The sequence below is a fragment of the Mus musculus genome, chromosome 11 (assembly GCF_000001635.26).
Source record: "Mus musculus strain C57BL/6J chromosome 11, GRCm38.p6 C57BL/6J".
Lineage (NCBI taxonomy): Eukaryota > Metazoa > Chordata > Mammalia > Rodentia > Muridae > Mus > Mus musculus.
In genome coordinates this window covers 83,000,628-83,022,351 of record NC_000077.6, presented here as the reverse complement: position 1 = coordinate 83,022,351, position 21,724 = coordinate 83,000,628, and the positions used below count along the sequence as shown (strand labels likewise).

Here is a 21,724-nt window from a genome sequence, read left to right as displayed (position 1 = left end):
TCCTGGGGAATCAGCTCTGCTTGCCCATAGTCTGCAGCCTAGAGCTGGGGCTCCTCTGTTTCCCTATTCATTTGGCCTGTTTGCACAGCCTGAGCACCCACACGTGGCACTTGTGGCACTGGCCTGAAGCTGCCCTAACACACTTGCTTTCTGACCTCCCCTCGCCCCTGGCCCCACCACGCCCTCAAGCCACTGCTGTCAGCCCTCTGATTTCTTTCCATTCTGGTCCACATCAACTCGAAGCCATGTGTACACTAGACAAAACTCTGTCATTTGTCTCTTTGGGTGTGTATCTCTTCATGTGTTTTTATCTACTGATACAACCTGTCAAAGTCACTTAACAAGATAAGGTTTTTGTTCTATCCTGCCTTAGTAAATAATGATTTGTAAACAATATGAGGTTAAAGATCACTGTCTTTTATAAATATATGTTTACCCTTATTTCTTAACTGCCATTAAGTTATAGTGTACCCTATTTGCTAGTACATTCTCAAACAAGTAATTAAGCAATCACAGGTCGTCTAACTCAGATATGCTCAATAGAGACTACTGTCAAACTTGTCAGAAATCTGCTAAATGTATTAATTTTTAAGCTCATGACAGACAGAGACTCCCAAAGCCTGAGAGTTATCTTTTATGTTCTCCAAGGAAAAAAGGACACAAGAGTCTACTAGTCTTGGCTGCTGCTACGGCTTGGTTTACACTGTGGACAAACAGGATACCCTGAGAGTCAAATGCCTCATATTGCCTAAGCCAAGGTGGGTCATTTCTCATTTCACACATATCTAACTCCACAGAAAAAAAGGTTTTTGTCTTTTGGCCTTGAAATCTAGACTGACTCTGCCCAAGATGCCATGGAGACCTCAAGTACCTGGGAGCTGTTTATGTAGTGAACCGTACATGAAACTCTGTCATTTTAATTAATACATGACTCCTAGATTATACTTTATTTTCAGATTTCTGACTCCATTGATAGCTAAGGTAACTGTAGCTTGACAGCTAGAAAACAGACGTAGCTCCTTACCCTAAGGGAATCCACCACTGTGTGTGCTCATTAGTACATTATTTAACTAGGTAAGACTGCCAGACTTCTTACAGACTTCACGATAAAGGATCATAAGTTCAGATGTAAGCTTTCACAGATATAACCTGCTCCTTTCTTACCTAAGCTCAGTTTCCAGTGAGTGAACGCTTCGTGTTTCCTCTTCTAGCTATGCCACCGTTCTAACACTGTTCGGTAGAGTTCTTATACATTTGCTTAACCCTAAAAAAATCCCACTATATGAAATATTATGTTTTCTTTGATTGTCCTTTCCACAGCAGGGAACCCCTTCAGGCTGAGAAGGCTATAAGTCCTTGCTACAGTGAGGAGGCCCACGAATAGCTAAGAATGGGGGCTTAGCTGGAAACACAGCAAGACAGTCAGATCCTTCAAAACCAGAAGTGAGCTCAATCTGGCAGCATGCCTGCAGCTGGCCAGAAAATTTGAGCAGTTTCGTTTTCCCCAAAAGCAAGTAACGCAACCACAAGAAGAACTGAGCCAGTTCGCTGTTACCACTGCTAGCCAAACTCACAGTAGAACCAGGGCTGCTTTTCTGGACTTCACAGGCAGGTGACTAGTCCACAAGTGGAACACTACCCGGCCACAGACCAGAAGGATCTTGTCAGGAGGCTGGCTTCTGGAAAGAAAGGGAGACTTACATTCCTGTCTGTTTCCAAATTCTGCTTTCCAAGGTGGCCAGGGAACAGGGATCAAGAGAACTCCACTGGAAGTGGTGAGTGAGGGTCCAGGTGTGACCTTCAAGGGAGCCAGGGAAAGATGGGAGGCCCGGCTCCAGAGGGAAGGGGCTGGAGAAGAGCTCCAGAGGGAAGGGGCTGGAGAAGAGCTTATCTCCTTTTGAAAAAATTTTATCCTGTCTTGTGTAATTTGTATGAAAAGATCCCATAAACAGATTGATTAGTCGGTATATAGATGCAGACAGATAGGTCCATGAGGGAACACTAGCATTTAGGACGAGCAAGGAGGAAAGAGGAAGTGGGGAGAAAGCAGAGACCAAAAGAAACTAAAAACACCAAGAACAATCCGAACGCCCAATATAGCTCAGGTTCACAATTATTGAAGTTTAGTTTCTGAGTTTCAAGCTTTCCAGTATTTAGAAGGCTTCCTATTGGTCTCTGCCCACGGGCGGGAGAGGGTGGGTGGAGAGTCAGGCAGTGAAAAGGAAAGGCTGGAATTCCGCGCCACCTCCGCGCGCTCTGCGCTCTGGGATCCGGAGCAACCAGGACCTGGTGAGACCCTCAGCTCCCCTCCACCTTCCCTGAGGTCCAGCACACCAGAACTGGGACCTGAGCAGCCCAGAAGCCAGGGTGGCACCACTGTGTCTCTCCTGTCTGAAGACCCGGATATTTTCTCAGACTTGGCGACGCGTTCCTTTAAAAGTAGGTGCTGAGGACTGGAGGGGCCTGGGAGTGAAAGGGGATGATTCCAGTGGGTGAGAGACTGACCAGCCCAGCACAGGAGAAGGGGGACCCAGATGGGTGAAGGGATGGGGGAGGGAGGCTGTCTCTGTCACTCTGGCTTGCTCTGGCTGGCAATCTCAACAGGCAGTCTCTGAGCTGGTAGAGCCTGTTACTCTTAGTAGGTGCAAGTTAGAGTACAAGCTTTAGGCCCAAGGTTCAGCTTTGAAATGACAATGTTGAAAGGGATTCTGCAGATGCCACTGAGCGACCCCTCTCTCTAAGATACTGTCTTTAACTGAGCAATGAGCCAAGAGGCAGAAATAGAATAGCTACTATCTCACCCAGGGTTTATAATCCAGAAGCTATGGAAAAGAGCCTAAGACCCTGGGATTTCAGTTTCTCAAATAGCACACCTTCTAAAGCCTGTTTCCTTTCTGTCCCAGTTCTGCCTAAGATGGCCAGTCCCAATTTGTTTTGCCCAGTGTACTGCCCCAGCCCTTCTAGTGTCTTGTGTGTTCCACTCTTACTTTCTACACACAGTCATCAGAGGCCTAATCTTTCACCGACTGTTTATATGATTGTATAAGGGAGACAAGATCACCTTTCTGCAGGTCTCAGGGAATGGTGCCATTACTATAGACCAGCTGTCCCACAAGCCCCTACAATCCTTCAACATTGGCAAACATCCTCTAGTCTGGCCTTATTCTGGGTCACATGACACTTTTAGGATTTTACTCCCTTAAAAAACCTCAATTATATACATCTGGAGAGATGGCTCAGCAGTTAAGATCACTTCTTGTTCCTGCAGAAGACCCAGGTTCAATTCATAGCACCCACACAGCAATGAGCAATTCTCATAATTTTGGTCCCAGGGAATTTGAAGCCCTTTTCTGACCAGGCACCAGGCAGGAGATGTACAGACATACAGACATCTGTAACCTAACCTCTACCAGGCCCACTGCTTGCCTTTCTCCTCTTCTTCACCTTTTCCCAGCTCATGGACCACTGTCATTTCCAAACCTTGGTGCTCAGGATTCTGTTGTTTCAGTCCCTCAGCCTCCTGCTCCATCTTTAAGTTCATTCTGTGCTGGCTCTCTCTCCTCCATGGTATATATTGTTAATATTCCCATCGCAAAGAGAACTATCAATTTCTCTTAATACAAATTTTTCTGTGCCTCTCTCTCTCTCTCTTTCTCTGTCTGTCTCTCTCTTTCCCTCTCTCTTTTAGTAAGTCTATCTAGTGGCCTTTTCTGTACCTAGTTTTCATTTTTTTCATTTCTCAATCCATTGTGACAATTCATAGACTTTTGCTTATTGACATATATGAGCCAAAGAATCTGGGAACTTTTTAAAGTTAAAAGTTATGTCATTTCACCAAACATCCCCCACCCTCCCCTTCTCCTGCCCACAGACAGGGTTTCTCTGTGTAGCTCTGGCTGTCCTGGAACTTACTCTGTAGACCAGACTGGCCTCAAACTCAGAGATCCTACTGGCATGCCTTCAAGCGCTAGGATTAAAGGCGTGCACCATCACTGCCTGGCATTTCCCTACATCATTGAATAAGACTTCCTAATCTCAGTGTGCATTTCTGGTCAGCAGTTTAGATACCTGGAGAATCTCAGCATCTACCCTTGAGCTCCATGCCCAACACCATACTCCTCTTCCTTTCTCCCACCTCTGGGTTTTCACCTTTTTTTCGACATCTTCTTCAAGTATATTCTTCCATCATCTCTTAATTTATTAGAAATATATACCAAGCTGTGATATCTCACTCCATGGCACACCCTTGGATTTATTGATTCCTCCTGGTCTTGTACCTTAATGACAATGGCTACATCCTGACACTTCTGGTACCTAGGCATCATTGTCTCCTCCTGAGAGCTTTATTGAATCGCAGGTTAACAGCCAAATTAGTTTAGACACCCCATCAATTGTTTGTCCTACTATAACCCATATCACATTTGATGATAAGTTCTACTTTGATTGCCCCTTCAAAACAGTTTCTAAAGAGAAAGGACTATTTTTATCTTACTTGATATTTTATTGCTCTGACAGAATATATTTACCTCATATTAAATATGTTTCAATACGTAGATGAGTGAATTGTGTGCATGGGAGAAGTAAGTTTTTAGTAAAAGTAAAACAAATGTTTGGATTGTTTGACTATAGGATCAGCATGGAGACACATCCCTCCTTAGCAGTGAAATGGTCGTGCCCAGACTTGACCATCTACGCAGGAGAAGTGACTATCGGAGAAGAAGATAGAAATAAAATGGACTCAAAGAAAAGAAAGCTGGAGAAGACAAGAATTACAGAGGCTGCTTGTGCTCTGTTAAACTCTGGAGGAGGATTAATTGCTATGCAAATGACTAACAAGAGTGAGCATCCTGTGGAGATGGGACAGGACTTGGAAAAGTCTTTGAGAGAGCTTATTATGTCCCCTAATATGCAGGCTTTCTTTGAGACCAAGCAACAAGAGGACCAGTTCTACATTTTTGTTAAATCTTGGAGCTGCAGGCCTGAAGATGGTTCTACTAAGCCTCGAATTTGCAGCCTGGGCTCTTCTCTGTACTGTAGATCTATAACTTCTAAGGTTGCCATGGATTCAAGAGAAGCATTTGAATTTCTGAAAGATAAGAAGGCATGTATCAAATACAGGCCTACTGATGACGGAGCTCCACCGGCTAAAATTCCGAGAGCCATGTGTCAGAACAGCCTTGAATCAAATCCAGCTTTTGAAATTTTCCAAAGTAAGAAACTTGAATATGGCCAATGCTTGCTTTTCTCTGAATCCACATCTATAGAGTTTAAACAATTCTCTACCAAACACGTCCAAGCATATATGAAAAACATAATTCCAGAATACATCTCCGCATTTGCAAACACCCAGGGAGGCTATCTTTTCATTGGAGTGGATGATAAGAGAATCATCTTGGGATGCCCAAAAGACAACGTTGACCGTGACTCTTTGAAAACTGTGGCGAATGAAACAATATCCAAGGTGCCAGTTTTCCATTTTTGTTCATCTAAAGACAAGGACAAGGTGTCTTATGAGACCAGAGTCATAGATGTGTTTCAAGAGGGAAATTTGTATGGTTATCTCTGTGTGATCAAAGTAGAGCCGTTCTGCTGTGCAGTGTTCTCAGAGGCTCCCATTTCATGGATGGTAGACAAGGAGAAAGGTGTCTACAGACTGAACACTGAGGAATGGGTACGCATGATGGTGGATTTTGGCCCAGGTAAGAGGAGAGAGGTTTTTCTTCTCTGTCCTTTGCCTCTCTTGAGTGCCTCTGTATCCTTCACACTCTGGAAATCTGAGTTCATTACACCCACTGAAGTTGGCTTTCTCTGCTTTTTGTTTTGTTTTGTTGGTTTCAAGACAGTGTTTCTCCGTGTAGCCTTGGCTCTTGTGAAATTTGCTCTCTAGACATCTGGACTCAAGTTCACATAGATCTACCTGTCACTGCTCCCAAGTACTAGGATTAAAGGCCTATGCTACCACAATCTGGCATATATTGCTTTTTGTATCCTACTACTGAAAGGGTTTTGTGACAAAAGAGGATGGCCAAGGAAATGCCACAAAACCACACCATGCAAACCTTGGGGGTGGTATGCAAATGAGTTGCCTGTGAGTGGGGTTGGAAAGAGAGAGAGCAGGCCATTATGGTGAAAACTTTATAAAAGGTATTGAGCACATAAATAATGAATATACATAACCATGGCAATGGTGGAAATGTCTGTTAGTGATGACAGGGCTGCAGGCACTGAGACACTGAGTGAGGAAGGGGGATGGGAGCACCTGGATCTGGAATGTGGGAGGTTCTATTGGCTAGTAATGATTTCAGCTTGGTATGAATACTTGTCGCTAGCTTAATCAATCTACTTTAGACATTAAGTAATTTCTCCTTAAGAAATGATTGCTTGTTGCTAGGAGTGGAGAGGCTCTTTGCCTGGAGAATTGTGATTGTTAGCAGGGTGACGTGGCTCCTGGAACAACTTGGATTTTTTTCCCAGTAGTTGATTTGATTCAGAGGGCAAATTAATCATAAAATGAAATCTGAAAGTAAAATGCAGTTCTTATTGCTTAAATGAACCCTAAAGCTGGGCCCTTCAGCACTTAGCATGGTTGGAAGAAAAACCCAAAGTGATTGGAGAAGAAAAAAAAGCCCATTAACTTTGCACAAGGCAGAGGAGGAATTCACCTGGAATTGTCTCCAGAGCAAACATCTCTGTTCTTTGAGTTTGGCTGGATACCCAGAAAGACTTAGGAGACCCTGGAGCAAGCAACCACGTCACAGGGAGTGAACAGAAGACAGAGGAGAGAGAAAGGAGGGTCTTTAAACTGAAGGGTGTTTAAGCCAGCATGGGAAAGGAGCTTTTCTCTTCTCGGATGTGGGTGGAGTAGAAAGGTCAGATGGGTGCTTTCTCTGGCTCTCTGAGCTACCAGGATTTCACCACAGTGTCTGGCTACTAAATTGTCATTTGGTAAATGAAACATTTGGGATTTTGTTTTAAAAACAACTGATTGATTGTTTGATTAGAGATTTTTTGTTGCTGTAGAACCATACAGAAGAAGTTGATAAATCAGGGTGCAATTAGTAATAACAGGAAAATGAGAAGCAGGGGTCAGGAAGGGCAGTTATCCAACTCCCTAATCTCTAAAGGCCCAGGGGCTGGAGTCATCAAGTTGTTCATTACATTTTTGGAGAATTGTTTGAAGTTGTTGGATTTTGTTTTTTACTATAACTGATTGATTGACACAGAAGCGGCACTCCTCTTGGAGTGTTGCATCCACCCCAACCAGCAGGAAAGAAGCAACACCAAGTTGTCCTTCTTCAAGCAGGTTTATTCAGGAACACTTAGCATTACAATACAGGAACAGGAATTCCCCCCCCCCCAACAACCCTGGCACACACCTTACATACCCTACTGACTCCTCCCAATCACCCCAGTCACATAACACAGTCCATAAGTTCACAGCAAGTGAGGACACCTCAGGCCAGCTGACGAGGCATGGCATCTGGGCAGTGCAGGCAGCTGGGATGTGGCTAAGTCTGAGATAATGAGGTAGTCAGGCACAGGTCATAAGACCTGGCAGTCATCCGCGGCGCCAAATTGGGATGGCAGCCGCACCCACTGGAGGAAGAGGCATTTCAGCTAGGAGAAGATCCAGTGCCCATCAGTTTGGGAGAACATCCAGGGAGCCAGGGTGGGTTGATGAGAGCCAGTTGATAGAGAGGGAGAAGGGGAGACCAAGGAGCTGGAGGAAGAGAAGGAGCTGTGGGTGGAAACCAGCAAAGCGGGGCTTGTTAGCGGGATCAAAAGCAATGGAGGAATGATTTTGTTCAGACTTCAAAGCTAGAAGGAGCTGAGTTGGGGAACAGAAGGAACAGAGAGAAGACTTGGAGCAGACGTAAAAGAAAACGTTGATATAGGGGCTGTCATTTCCTCCATCACTGGCGGTAGTTGTAAAGGATGGTTTGCCTGCTGATGAAATTGTCACTCACCATTCTTGAAACTTGACCCACCTGGCCCTTAGTTCCTGGAAGTATTTTATGAAATTCAATGCACTCACATACAGTGCATACATATTTATTCACTGCTGGCTGGGCCAGTGCTTCTAACAATCTCATGCCTACCACACCCTCAATTATTTTCAGGTTGTGGGCTCAGTTTTATACTAACCAGGGCAGGCTACAACCCACTACCCCTTCACTTATTATGTTTTAAATGTGTGAACTTTTTCTTGCATGTATGTATTTGCACCGTGTACTCATAGAGTCTGAAGAGGTCATTGGATCCTCAGAACTGGAGTTATGAATGATTGTGAACCACCATGTGGGTGCTGGGAACTGAACCCTGGTCCTCTCCAAGATCAGCCAGTGCTCTTGAATTCTGAGCCACCTGTCCATTCCCAACCTTCACTTTCTGTGACCAGCTTCCTGCTACCTGAAATATTTGGCATGCTTATCTTTCATAACTGTCTCTTACCCTTGAACTGTAGCAGGCTGACACCAGAATCCCTGATTTGAGATTCTTACTGTCAGGATCCCAGGGTACCAACCAGCTTAGTACCAACCAGTGGTTCTCAATCAAGGTGCCAGCCAGAGAATTGACAAAATGGTCCTCCTCTCTACCACTTACCCAGGATGCCAGAGGGGTCCCTGCTTCCCCAGATCCTCCCATTGGATTTGAAGCTTTTGATGATGGTGCCTTTCTGACATGGGTAGGACTTCTGGTCTCTTCACCAGGGCTGCTTATATTACCTTCTGGATCAAGTTTCAGCTTCCTTTCTTTGTGGTTTCTGATGTCCATCCAACTCCCAACCCCCACCCCCAGAATAGAACCTACTCATTGTTATTCTAACTCTTTTCATTCACTGTGTCACACAGAGGCATCTTCCAAAGATCTATCTAAAGATTTTGAATGTCAGCTGAGTCTATGCAACAGCCCCCCACACTGCAGACCAGTGTATTCTAAAAAAGGACTGCAGCATAAAGTTGACCTGCAGCAGCGTTTATTTCAAGGTAAGAATGGACATTTTTTACCATTAAGAGAAAGAGATCATTTATTAATTTTGGTTAAAAAGTAGTTATGTCGTGGCAGTGCTATAAACTTCTTGGGAATGAGATGACTCTTGAAGTCATCTAGCATGGGGCTACCAAAGTCTGATAGTTAAATATGCAGAGGCCGAGTCCCCCACCAGGGATTTAAAACATATCATTCCAGCGCAGGGCCTAAGCAAATGCACTTGGAGCAGCTTCTTAAGGATCTGATCCTGTGTCTGGAACTCACTGACCAGAACAGGCACAGCAAAAGCCTTGCCTGGGAACCACAGTGATGGAATTGGCCGTTTAATCAGCTTTTAAGGATGGAGGGAAAGCATAGGGCAGATCAGAGGCCACTGAAAAGCCATTAGTCATTTGTCTTGAAAGAAAGTAGTGAGACAGAGGCACCAGGGTCTAATCTTGGTACAAAGTAATCATTTCAGACCAAGGATATTGTTAGACTTTCCCTAGGTTGTGTCAAAAAATTCCAACTTAGAAAAAGATTCATGTTTCTCAAGGTAGGAAATAGCTTCTTTAGCTTCACACTTTGAACATACTTGAGATCTAGTAATCAAATCTGATACAGAGACATCCTGTGTATGGTATAAGCATTTATTAGTGCTCTAGTAATCGATATATTAGAAGGACCTTAGGTTTGCTTTCAAAATTAATTTATATTAAATTCTTATTATTATTAACTTACCAGAATTGTTTTTAAACTTTCCACAAAGAAATCTGATGTAAGAATGACTGCATGTTTTAAATATTTCTTTAGGCTCAATAAATTACATTTAGGTTTGCACATACTACTATAACATAAGAGGAGAACAATGTCTTTCCATCAGTTTGGAGGGATATGACTGAATGGGGATATATACAGATGGAATTTCTCCTACTTGTCTCATGTAGACTACACATAAGGCTTAGTACTCTTTATTTTTTAAATTTTTTGTCTCCTCCCAATTTTTAAATATTTTAATAAATTTATTCTTTATTGAGGATAGAGTTTTTCACACAATATATTCTTTTTTTGGCACACAATATATTCTAATCATGATTTCTCCTCCCCCAACTCCACCCAGATCTTTCCCCACCTCCTACTCCACACTCAACTCCACACCTTTATATCTTCTGTATCGTTAGAAAACAAGCAGGTGACTAAAACAAACAAACAGGAATAGAACATAGCGGGAATAAGGGGGCGAGAAAGGAACCTAAGGAAAAGAATAAGAAACACATACACATATGTAGGAGATACACATACATACACTCTCACACACACATCCCATAAGAACACAAAATCAGAAACCATAATAAAAAAGCAAAAGACCTATAAGATTTTATATATATGTCCCAACCAGCGGGACAGTCGAACATGGTCTGAAGAATTACCTGTGCAGAGAATGGGGGACAAGAAACACAAAGAACAGACTGCAAGACTGATTGATCAAGCTGACAAATTTTATTTTTCCCAGGCAGGTTTTATACCAAATAGAAGCAGGATATGAGGAGGGGGATGACACAGATTCAGTTTGTTTCTGGGGGAACGCACCTGTTCCCAAAAGCAGGATATTGGCAAGGTAAAAAGTTTATCAGGAGGAACAGAAGAGTCTGGGTTGCTAGGTACCTGCCAACAAGATCTATAGCTATTTTTCTTAACTAGGGGGTAGTACTTTCCTACAGAGGCCTCAACTTTTCCCACAGAAATCCCAAATAAGCTAGTACTTTTCCATAAGGCCAAGACTTTGTAAGTAAGCACGTATGACTGACAAGGCAGTTAACATTCAAACAGGGTCACTCCCAACAGCTTCCCTTCCTTTTAGTACAGAAGGAGCGTGGCAATTTTATTCTTTGCTAAGGCAGGGATAGAGGCCTGACCTCCAGTGACTAAAGGGGATCTTGTAATGGCTCTGGTCCTCCTGGTGTTGTTCAGTGACGCATGGGGGCCATACCTGTCCTGATGCCTTTTTCCTGGAGAGGGGATAGTTTGGACATCAACCCCTATGCAGTCAGGCTTGTCCCTGAGGGAACACAGAAAGATATTTTTAGTTTTTGCTTTATATTCCCTTGCAGTGCTTTGCCTCACAGCCCAAGCAAGAACTTAATCTGCCAGTCAGAGGGGGTTCTGGGTGGCCCCTCTCTATTTGTTCCTGGTGCGGGAGTCCCCTTTCTTAGGTTGGGCAGAGATGGCCTTTGGGAACACCCTGGAGGGAATAACAACCTCATCTCCAGTCTTTTGGTCCTCCATAGCTAACTTATGATAATGCACCTAGAAAGGTTTTGCTGCCAAATCATCTATCTGACATTTCACAAAGTTGGTAAGTCTGTTAAGGGCCCAGGAAGGAAGGAAGTAGGGTTAACAACCACAGAGAGGTTGAAAACCAATTTTTATTCTCTCTCTCTCTCTCTCTCTCTCTCTCTCTCTCTCTCTCTCTCTCTCTCTCTCTCTCTCCCTCCCTCCCTCCCTCCCTCCCTCCCTTCCTCCCTCTCTCTCTCTCTCTCTCTCTTTCTGTCATTTTTTTCTAGACGTTCTCTGACTTTTTTTCATGCTTTCTTTGACCATCCCTGTCTTATTTACATAAAACCAACATTCTTCCCTAAGAGCTACACACAGCCCTCCCTGCTATAAAAAGAGTAAATCAAGTCCTCTGCGGTTTTGTAGGACAACTTCAGCTAAGGAGTAGAGGGAATCAGTGAGGTCGTCGATACCTTGTTGTAGACACTGGACGTCTCTGTCAATGGTGACACTGAGTTCTTGATCCCTAGACTTAGAGAGAACATATGGGGAGATGCCAGTCCCAGTGCCCACAGCACCAAGGCCTAGGAAATGATGAAATGGTGATGGCAGTTAGGGGCTCTCTTCCCTGGTGGACCAGTGAAGGGGAGGAATCAGTAGACCGATCCCACAAATGAAAAATTTCTTCTGAACGATAATAAATCGATCAAGGAACCAATTGCACAAGAATGCAAAAATCAGAATTTTCTCTAGAAAAGGCACTGGCTGAGAGGCACGGGGTAAGGCCATCAAGGCAAACCCATCAAGTATCATTTGGAGAAACTAAATATTGGATACTAATCTCAGGTGCAAGGGTAACATTGCAAAGATGGGCATACTGTGGAGGAGGTGGATTATGAGTCACACAGGGCCCAATCCCGAGACCTGAAAGAGAGATAAACCATTCGACATTCCTGGTTGCCAGCGACAATGGTGGGAGTTATTTGCAGGGATAAAATGGCAAGGAAGAGCAATACCTTCATAAAAAGGTGGTTGGGAATTGTTGCGGTCGGCCAGCAGCTCGCAACGAACGGTTCTACTGAGATGGCAACTCGGGCTGTAAGAGAAGAACTAGACGGGCGGAAGAAAAAACGAAGCCAAGTCAAAGTCACTCTGATCAAAGCTCAATTTTACTGTTGTGGACACTCAGTTATGAAGGAAGGGGGAGGGGACCTGATTCCTGCCAAATAATCTCAGAGTTCAGTAGCAGGGTGAGAATGTGTGTGGCTCCAAACAACAAAACGGCACGGTCCAGCAGTGGGCGTGGCAGAACAAATGAACAAAAACCTCCATCCCTGAGCAAGCAGGTTTCAGGCTGGGGGAGAGAAGACTACAGGGAATGATAACACAGCCAGCAATCATCAAGATTAGGGGAAGTGGCATTAAGTGCAAGAAAGGTTTGATTCACTAAGGTGAGGATATGAAGGGGGGAGGATTGGCTATGGGAGCAAGAGAAATTTCTGAGGTAAAGATATGAGCAGTTTCTGTAAAAGATGGAGGGTCAGGTTTTTTGGGTGGCTGTGGATAGGGGACTAGAACAGGGTTGGGACCAATAAAAACTGGCAATTTGGCATAAACAGGTTCTTTAAGGAGTTTAATGATAAAGGTGAGGCCAGTATCTGTGCCTGATTGATAAAGGTGGAGATCCCATGAGAAACCCTGCTCCCAATCTATGGACTTAGTATGGTCTGTAAATGTAATGGACAGGGGGAGGCACCAACCCAAGGTGACATGGTCAGAATTTTTACAGAGAGGTTTGACATCTAAAAAATTCTGGGGGTGTGAAAATGTTCGGGAGAGAGTAATATAATCCCGGGAGTCGTAGGATTCCAATAAACCGTCCCTGAGGTCTCACAACCCCAGCTGGCGCAATAAAGATCAGCTTTGCCATCGCACTTATGATGGAGGGAGTGGCCACAGTGGTGCCCTGGGCAAACATAAAAATCTGTATCTTGAAGTAAGGTTCACCTAATGGAATTTTCCCAGCCAGGTTAACTGACCAATAATACGAAAAAATTAAAGAAAGAAAACTATGAGGCTTATAACTCTGGGTGCTGGGCACATTATCTCTGGGGCTTTATATAAATCTGGCTGATCTTCAATACCCCAAGGGACCTCTGCTCCCTGCACTAGTTTACAAAGATTGGGGCTAAGGCTGGCTGGCCACCAAATATTAGTGGAAGTCTTGGGAGTGGCCCAGACAACATCATTTCTCTCTGAGAGGACCATCCAAGTATAATTCCAAGGGAGGTGTCTATGACTAGGAGGTTTGGGTGGAGGCAGGTGAAGGTTGGTGGTCATTCTGGTTAGCCACGGGATCAGGAGTAGGATCGGGAATATCTTCATTTGGAGCAGGATCTGGAAAAGAAATAAGATTTGTCTCAGGAGGGGATGATTGCTCCATTCTGTACACAGACAGGATAACAGTTTTTACTAGCCTCTCTGGTAACCATCTTGGGCCAGCATTTTTTTTTTGTCATAAATGCAAGCAGACCCTCGTCCCCATATAAGGATGGGATCTGGTCCTTTACATTGTCCAGTAAGGGGATCTCTCCATCACAGTAGTGCGTGAGAATCTCGTGACTTAGGATGCGACAGGCAGTCAGCTGCTGACCTACCTTCATTATCCAGGGACAAGAAGTTAAGAACAAAGAGAGCATGATTGAGCCTGTTTCAGGGAGTCAAGGGGGAGTAAGCATCTGTAACTTCAGTCAACCGCTGAAGCATATTTTTTAGAGTCTGATGGGCTCATTCTACGATGCCCTGGCCCTGAGGATTATAGGGAACACCAGTGACATGTTTAATGTCAAACTGGGAACAAAACTGTTGGAACTTGGTTCCTGAATAACTGGGGCCATTGTCAATTTTAATAATCTGTGGTTTTCTCATGGCAGCCATGCACTGTAAAGTATGTGTTATCACGTCATGTGATGCCTCTCCAGAATGGGGAGATGCGTGTATAAATCCACTATAGGTATCAAATGTAACATGCACATATTTTAACCTTCCAAAGTAGAGAAAATGGATAGCATATATCTGCCATCATTCATTAGGAATGAGTCCCCTGGGGTTGACTCCCAGGTGAGGAACTGGCAGGTATCAAATGTAACATGCACATATTTTAACCTTCCAAAGTAGAGAAAATGGATAGCATATATCTGCCATCATTCATTAGGAATGAGTCCCCTGGGGTTGACTCCCAGGTGAGGAACTGGCAGCAGAGTGGCACATCCACCACAGGACTTAACAATTTCTCTTGCTTGATCTCTAGAAATCTTGAACATTTGGCATTTAAATGATGCAAAGCATGAGCCCGTTTAGCCAAATCTATGGAATCAAGTAAGGTGGGGAATGCTGCTCAAGTGGCCCCATCGGCTAGGGCATTTCCATATGACAGAGGATCATGCAGGCCAGAATGGGCACTCAAGTGTCCCACAAGAAATGGCACTGTCCTTTTAATGATTAGGGATTGGATCTCCACAAATAATTTGGAAGCGGTGGGAGCAGACTTAATATATGTGAATGTGTCTAAGACAGGAATAGAATGAACCACGTAAGCACTAGCAGTATACAGATTAAATGGGATCATTGGTAAAATTTTAAAAACCTGAAGAACTGCAAACAATTCCACCAGCTGGGCAGAGGAATATGGGGACTGCACTGAAGTAACCCGATCTTGTACAACATAGGCAGTTTTGCCCGTTGAGGAACCATCTATAAACACCAAGGTGCCATCATGGAGTGGAGTTTTGGAGGTAACTTTGGGGAAAACCAAGGAATGCATCTTTACAAATTGTATAAGGGGATCATTTGGATAATGATTATCTATAATGCCCGCAAAAGAGGCACAGGCTATGGCCCAATCATCATTAGATTGAAGAAGCCATTCAACTTGATCTGAGGTATAAGGGATAATGATAATATCAGGACCTTTGCCAAAATACTGTCTGGACATTTTTCTTCCTTTGACAGTTAGGGCAGCAGACAAGGAATAATAGGTTGCCAAAATCTTACTTGGATTTAAGGGGAGATATACCCTTACAAAGGACATCCCTTTTTGGTGGGAGTCCGGGTCTGTGCCAGAAGACCTCTACCAGAGTATATATTGCAGCACAAACTATAAAATAAAGTGGGGCAGGGTAATAAATTTGAAATGAGGTTTGGGAAGAAATGGCTTGACCTATCTGCTGCAGGGCTCCCATAGGAATCATAACTTTATTAATCGCATGGAGATCTTGTAAGAGTCTCCACTTACCCAACTTTTTCTTAACTGTGATCCGGCCCAGGCGGGGAGGACAGTCAAGGCTGTCCCTGAGTCCCCAGGCCACCTCCTTCCTGCAGGCTGCGACTTTGCTATGGTCTCCACTGAGGTCTCAAGAGGCACACGTGTACCCCGGTTTGTGAGCAACTTACACGACTGCCTGCGCCATGCTGGACGGACTGGAACGGCCTCCACTTTGCTCCTCACCTCAGAAAACTGCAGGCACTTGTCCACTGGCTAGCAGGGTGTTTGCAGAGCGTTCAGGCAGCACTCAGACTGGAACTTAGGGCAGGAGAAAAGCAGCCACAGCAGACAGAGCCAAAGGGAGGAAGGGACTTTTGGATTGGCTCAGCCAGTTAGCAGTGGAGGAGGATGCTTACAGAGCAGAGGTTTTAAATCTCATCAAACTCAAAAATCCCAGGGTGCTGCTAAAAATCAGGAAAACTCTAAAGGCAATACATAGAAGCTCAAATTGCTTCGCAAGCAGTTCCCCCTGGTGACTTTTATTAGCCTATACAGGGGATACACAGCTAGCCCTGGAACTCACTGCCACCAGAAAGAAGACACATTGCTCCGGTACAGCAGCATCTATAGGTGCACATGGGAGACAGGAGCAGGAGTGGGGAAATCTGAAACACCATCAGCCACAGAAGGTGGAGCAGACAAAGGATCCTCTTGAAGGGTACAAAGGAGGTGTATGAGTCACAAGATTAGCAGAAGGAGGACAGGGGACAGGTTCTTTAAGAAACTGTTCTTCCAGGAACGTCACAGGTGAAGGAGGGCAAGGGGAAGAGGCAGAGTTTAAGGGATCGCTCTCCCTCAGACACGAAATGCTGGAAATCTGGCCATTCAGGGGAGGTTCTAAGAATGTCATTAATGAGGGACCAGTAACTAAAGGCAGTAAAAGGTATTTTTGTAGGTCCAAATGCTTCATAATAATCTTTGAAAGGATCACCAACTCTGCACCAGCGTTTCTCATCAATTCTCCCCTCTTGGAGATTCTCCCACAAAATCTAAAAATGTTATTATTTCCCTTTTCTTAACCCTAGTTCCTCATGTTTTGAGTGACTCCTTAAGCCCTATCACAAAAAGTGACTGCTTAGAAAATTCTTGACCCATATCTCACCACATTTTTTCCTAAGATCTGCACCACATTATTTTTTCCTCCCTGACTGTCTCAAGGCAGGAAGGACTGTGGCTTCATGTCAAACTGAAGTCACTCTCTGGCGCTTCTCAAGACGACCGGGTAGGCCTACTCTCCAATGATGAGTGGCGTGCTCTTCTCTGTGACCCCCTAGAGTCTCTTTTCCAGTGTGAATTTGTCCCGACCCATGGGACAGTCTAACAGAGTCTGAGGAACCACCTGTGGAAAGAATTGGGGAACAAGAAACACAAAGAATGGACAGAAAGTCTGATTGATCAAGCTGACAAATTTTATTTTTCACAGGCAGATTTCATACCCAGTAGAAGCAGGATATGGGGAGGGGAATGACACAGATTCACTTTGTATCTGGTGGAACGCACCTGTTCCCAAAGCAGGATTTGGCTAGGTAAAAAGTTCAGCAGGAGGAATAGAACAGAGAGGGTTGCTAGGAATCTGTCCACAAAATCTATATTTTTTGTTTTTTAACGAGGGGTAGTACTTACCTACAGAGGCAGCAACTTTTCCCACAGAACTCTAAACTAAGCTAGTACTTTTACAATAAGGCTAAGACGTTGTAAGCAAGCATGTAGGGCCAAAAAGACAGTTAACATTCAAACAGAGTTGATTATAGATATAGATATAGATGATACAGATACAGATACAGATAGATACAGATACAGATACAGATACAGATACAGATACAGATACAGATACAGATACAGATATAGATATAGATATAGATTCCCCAGGCAAAGCATATGAGACAAAAATCTTGCAGAAGTATTGGTCACCTACTTAATTCTCCATTTGAAACGTAATATGGGAGTTGTTCAAAATGATACAAATATTTATTTGAAATCTTGTCTATTGTTTTCATGTATAGTGTCACCAGACTGTTTAAAGTATACTCCTGAATCTCTCTGGAAGGAGCTGTGTTCCCAGCATAAGAGACTAAAGGGTTTAGTAAAGCAGCAAATACGTTCTTTCTCCTGTGGTTTGCTGATCCTCTATAGAAGCTGGGCTGTGGACCTGAACCTGAAGGAGAAGCAGGAAGTCATCTGTGATGCTCTGCTGATTGCACAGAATAGCCCCCCAATCCTCTACACCATCCTTGGGGAGCAGGATGAGCAGGGTCAGGACTACTGCAACCACACTGCCTTTACTCTGAAGCAGAAGCTGGTGAACACTGGTGGCTACACTGGGAGAGTGTGTGTCATGACCAAGGTTCTCTGCCTGAGTTCTCAGAACAATATTGAGACCAATGGGGGCTCAGTCTCTCCTATTAATTACCCAAGTTCCTATAACCTTGCAAACATCCAGGAAATGCAGGACTTGCTGCAGGCCCTTGTGATTGTCTTGCTCAACTTCAGATCTTTCTTGAGCGACCAGCTTGGCTGTGAAATTTTGAATCTTCTCACAGCCCAACAGTATGAGATTCTCTCAAAAAGTCTCCGCAAAACCAGAGAACTATTTGTGCATGGCTTGCCGGGCTCAGGGAAGACAATCATAGCCATGAAAATCATGGAAAAGATCAGAAACACATTTCACTGTGAAACAGATAGTATCCTCTACATCTGTGAAAATCAGCCATTGAGGGACTTCATCCGGTAAGTGTTTGGATCTTTGTATGGGTGTGTTCAATCTAAGATGAACTTTTCTGTTCTTACCCTGGTTCTTGGGAACTAGTCAGTCAAATGATCTGAGATAGCAGTTCTGTGTTGCTGGGACTATGACATACTCAGAGAAACACCTAATGTCTTTTTCACTATTACAGGGCAAAAAGAATCTGCCAGGCAGTGACCCGGAAAACCTTCATGAATTATAGATTTAAGACAAACAGTTTCCAACACATCATTGTTGATGAAGCCCAGAATTTCCGCACTGAGGATGGAAACTGGTATGGGAAGGCAAAAGCAATCTCTCGAAGAGTGAAAAGTTGTCCTGGAATGTTCTGGATATTTCTAGACTATTTTCAGACCAGTCATTTGAAGGAGAGTGGCCTCCCAGATTTCTCACGCCAGTATCCAAGGGAAGAGCTCACACAAGTAGTACGCAATGGAGATAAAATAGCTGAGTTCCTACAAAAAGAGTTGCAAAAAATCAGAGATAACCCTCCATGCAGCATCCCCCGACAGTCCCTAAACATTGTCCATGAATTTAAGTGGTCCCAAAGTGTATCAGGCAACATTAAAACTGAACAATTCACTTTGGAAGACATGGTAATCTATGTAGCAGATAAGTGTTATGATTTCTTGCGTAAAGGCTATTCTCTCCAAGATATTGCAGTGCTTTTCAGCACAGATAAGGAGAAGAAAACCTATGAGTCTATGTTCCTCGGAGAAATGAGGAAGAGGAGGAGAGCATCTGAGATGAATCACGCGTATCTCTGTGATTCTAACATGTTTGACAGCATCCGTCGATTCTCAGGACTGGAAAGAAGCATTGTGTTTGGTATCAATCCCATTGCAACTGAGCAGCCCATTTCCCACAACCTATTGCTCTGCCTGGCTTCCAGAGCAATGAAACATCTATATATCCTGTATTTTTCAACTCCTGAGGGGCATAGCTCAACGGAGGCATGCTGAATGGGATGTATGAGGACCTAGGTTCAATCCCTGATGATGAGAAAGTTAAATCAAGTCGAGGTCCTTCAGGACAAGAAGAAAGATAAAGATATAACAAAACCTTGTGCTGTAGTTTTGACACATGTAGGAAAAAAATTACCAATGTGTATATCGTAACTAACTGAGGCTGAAAACAAAGCTGGAGAGAAGGCTGGCAAGGCAATGTACACATGACATAGGCTATGGGAACGTTGAGACCATAAGGACTGAAACCAGAGATGAAGACAACTCAATACAGTAAGTCATATCCAAATCTTAAAACAGACTTCCATTTTAAATTGTTGAAAACATTTATGAAAATATTGTATACAGTTAAAGAAAAAGACTAAAAACACAATATTAAGTAGTACTGGGGTCTGTGCCTGGAGCTGATCCTGTGCCACAGTGCTCAATACCCAAACACCGCTGGGAAAGAACTGGCCTCCCACAAGTGTGGACAAGCCTGTGAGCGCAGGTAAGTCCACCACTCCTGCTCAGAGGTACGCACCTGGAACCCTCCGGACACAGGAACCAGATGATGAGAGGCAACAGCAAGAACATAAACAACAGACACCAAGGCCACTTGGCATCATCAGAACCCGGTTCTCCCACCACAGTGAGCCATCGATACCACAACACACCAGAAAAACAAGACTCTGATTTAAAATCACATCTCATGATGATGATAGAGAACTTTAAGAAGGACATAAATAATTCCCTTAAAGAAATACAGGGACAGGAGGGATGGCTTAGTGGTTATAAGCACTGACTTAGGTCCTGAGTTCAATTCCCAGAAAAGACATCGTGGCTCACAACCATCTCTAATGGGGATCTAATACTCTCTTCTAGTGTGTCTGAAGGCTGGGACCGTGTACTCACATACATGAAATAAATAAAATAAGGGGAAAAAAAGAAAGTCTTTAAGAAAGAAAGAAAGATGGGTGGGTAGGGGAGTGGGTGGGAGGGTATGGGGGACTTTTGGGATAGCATTGGAAATGTAAATGAGGAAAATACCTAATAAAAAGTATTAAAAGAAAGAAAGACAGAAAGAAAGAAAGAAAGACAGACAGACAGACAGACAGACAGACAGAAAGAAAGAAAGAAAGAAAGAAAGAAAGAAAGAAAGAAAGAGAAAAAGAAAGACAGGAGAACACAGGTAAACAGGTAGAAGACCTTAAAGAGGAAACACAAAAATCCTTAAAGAATTGCAGGAAAACATAAGCATTTGAAGGAATTGAACAAAACCACCCAGGATAAAAAATGGAAATAGAAACCATAAAGAAATCACAAAGGGAAACAACCTTGGAGTTAAAAAACCTAGGAAAGAGATCAGGAGTCATAAATGCAAGCATCACCAACAGAATACTAGACATAAAAGAGAGAATATCAGGTGCAGAAGATAACATAGAAAACATCCAGTGGGAAAAAAGACAGAATTTCCAACAAATGGTGCTGGTTACACTGGCTGTCAACAAGTAGAAGAATACAAATTGATCCATTCTTATCTCCCTGTACAAATCTCAAGTCCTAATGGATCAAGGACCTCCACATCAAACCAGACACACTGAATCTAACAGAAGAGAAAAGGGTTGGGGGGGGGGGGGAGTCTGGAACACAGGGGCACAGGGGAAAACTTCCTGAACAGAACACCAATGTCTTATTCCCTAAGATCAAGAATCAACAAATAGGACCTCATAAAATTGCAAAGCTTCTATAAGGCAAAGGACATTATCAATAGGCCAAAACGGCAATCAACAGATTGGGAAAAGATCTTTACCAATTTCATATCCAATAGAGGGCTAATTGTAGAGCTCTTGGGTGTTGGGGAAAGAGGGGAGTGGGACAGAATCCGTGTCCTGCCAGAGTTCCGGTGCTCTGTGCAGGCAGACACAGCAGGCATGCCGGATGCTATCCAAGGGGCCCTGGGTGGGCATCTGGCTGTGTTAGGCCACTGATCCCACAAGGAAGGCAGGTGGTGGACAAAGGGCAGCCCCAGGTATCAGGTTCTAAGCCTCCAGCATCCCATGCTGGATACTGCAGAGTAGCTGAGAACAAAATAGGGGACCCAGAGTGGCACTTGGCCCTGGGGAGGTAGGGAAGAGAAGGCAGGAGGAGAGGTTGCACTGGGTGGTTCCCACACAGGCGAGAGTCCTTAGTCCAGTCTGTGGCTGCAACATAGGAAGGCCTTTTGTCTGGAGGTTAGATGTGGCTTATTAGGAGAAAGCCAATCCCATCGTTCAAGCACCACGAGCCTTCATGATCAGAGACAGTCTATGGTTTCAGAGCTTTATTGTAGAAAGACAGGGGGGAAAAAGTAGAAAGAGAGAGGGAGAGGCTGGCCATGGCCATGTGGAGAGAAGGGGAGTGAGAGAGAGAGAGAGAGAGAGAGAGAGAGAGAGAGAGAGAGAGAGAAGGAAGGCTAGAGTGTAAGAG

The 21,724-nt window shown here is 44.0% G+C and overlaps 1 protein-coding gene across 3 annotated transcripts; it reads left to right on the top strand.

Moving 5' to 3' along the window:
* The first annotated feature begins 1,541 nt into the window (after positions 1–1,541).
* Positions 1,542–20,227, top strand: Slfn8 (schlafen 8). 3 transcript variants are annotated; one of them, NM_181545.4, is made up of 6 exons: positions 1,542–1,775; positions 2,324–2,439; positions 4,630–5,699; positions 8,853–8,987; positions 17,572–18,295; positions 18,463–20,194. In NM_181545.4, the coding sequence occupies exons 3-6, from the start codon at positions 4,637–4,639 to the stop codon at positions 19,271–19,273; spliced, it is 2,733 nt and encodes a 910-aa protein (NP_853523.2). In that variant the 5' UTR covers positions 1,542–1,775; positions 2,324–2,439; positions 4,630–4,636; the 3' UTR covers positions 19,274–20,194. The 3 variants fall into 3 exon arrangements, with proteins under 3 accessions (NP_853523.2, XP_030101914.1, NP_001161215.1); XM_030246054.1 differs by lacking the exon at positions 2,324–2,439 and having other exon boundaries at positions 18,463–20,227; NM_001167743.1 differs by lacking the exons at positions 2,324–2,439; positions 17,572–18,295 and having other exon boundaries at positions 1,630–1,775.
* The last annotated feature ends 1,497 nt before the right edge of the window (positions 20,228–21,724 follow it).

Coding starts and splice junctions, on each gene's coding strand:
- Slfn8 (XM_030246054.1), top strand. CDS start 4,637: ATGGAGACACATCCCTCCTTAGCAGTGAAATGGTCGTGCCCAGACTTG. Junction 5,700..8,852: donor GATGGTGGATTTTGGCCCAG/GTAAGAGGAGAG, acceptor TGTGTCACACAG/AGGCATCTTCCAAAGATCTA. Junction 8,988..17,571: donor GCAGCAGCGTTTATTTCAAG/GTAAGAATGGAC, acceptor TTTCATGTATAG/TGTCACCAGACTGTTTAAAG.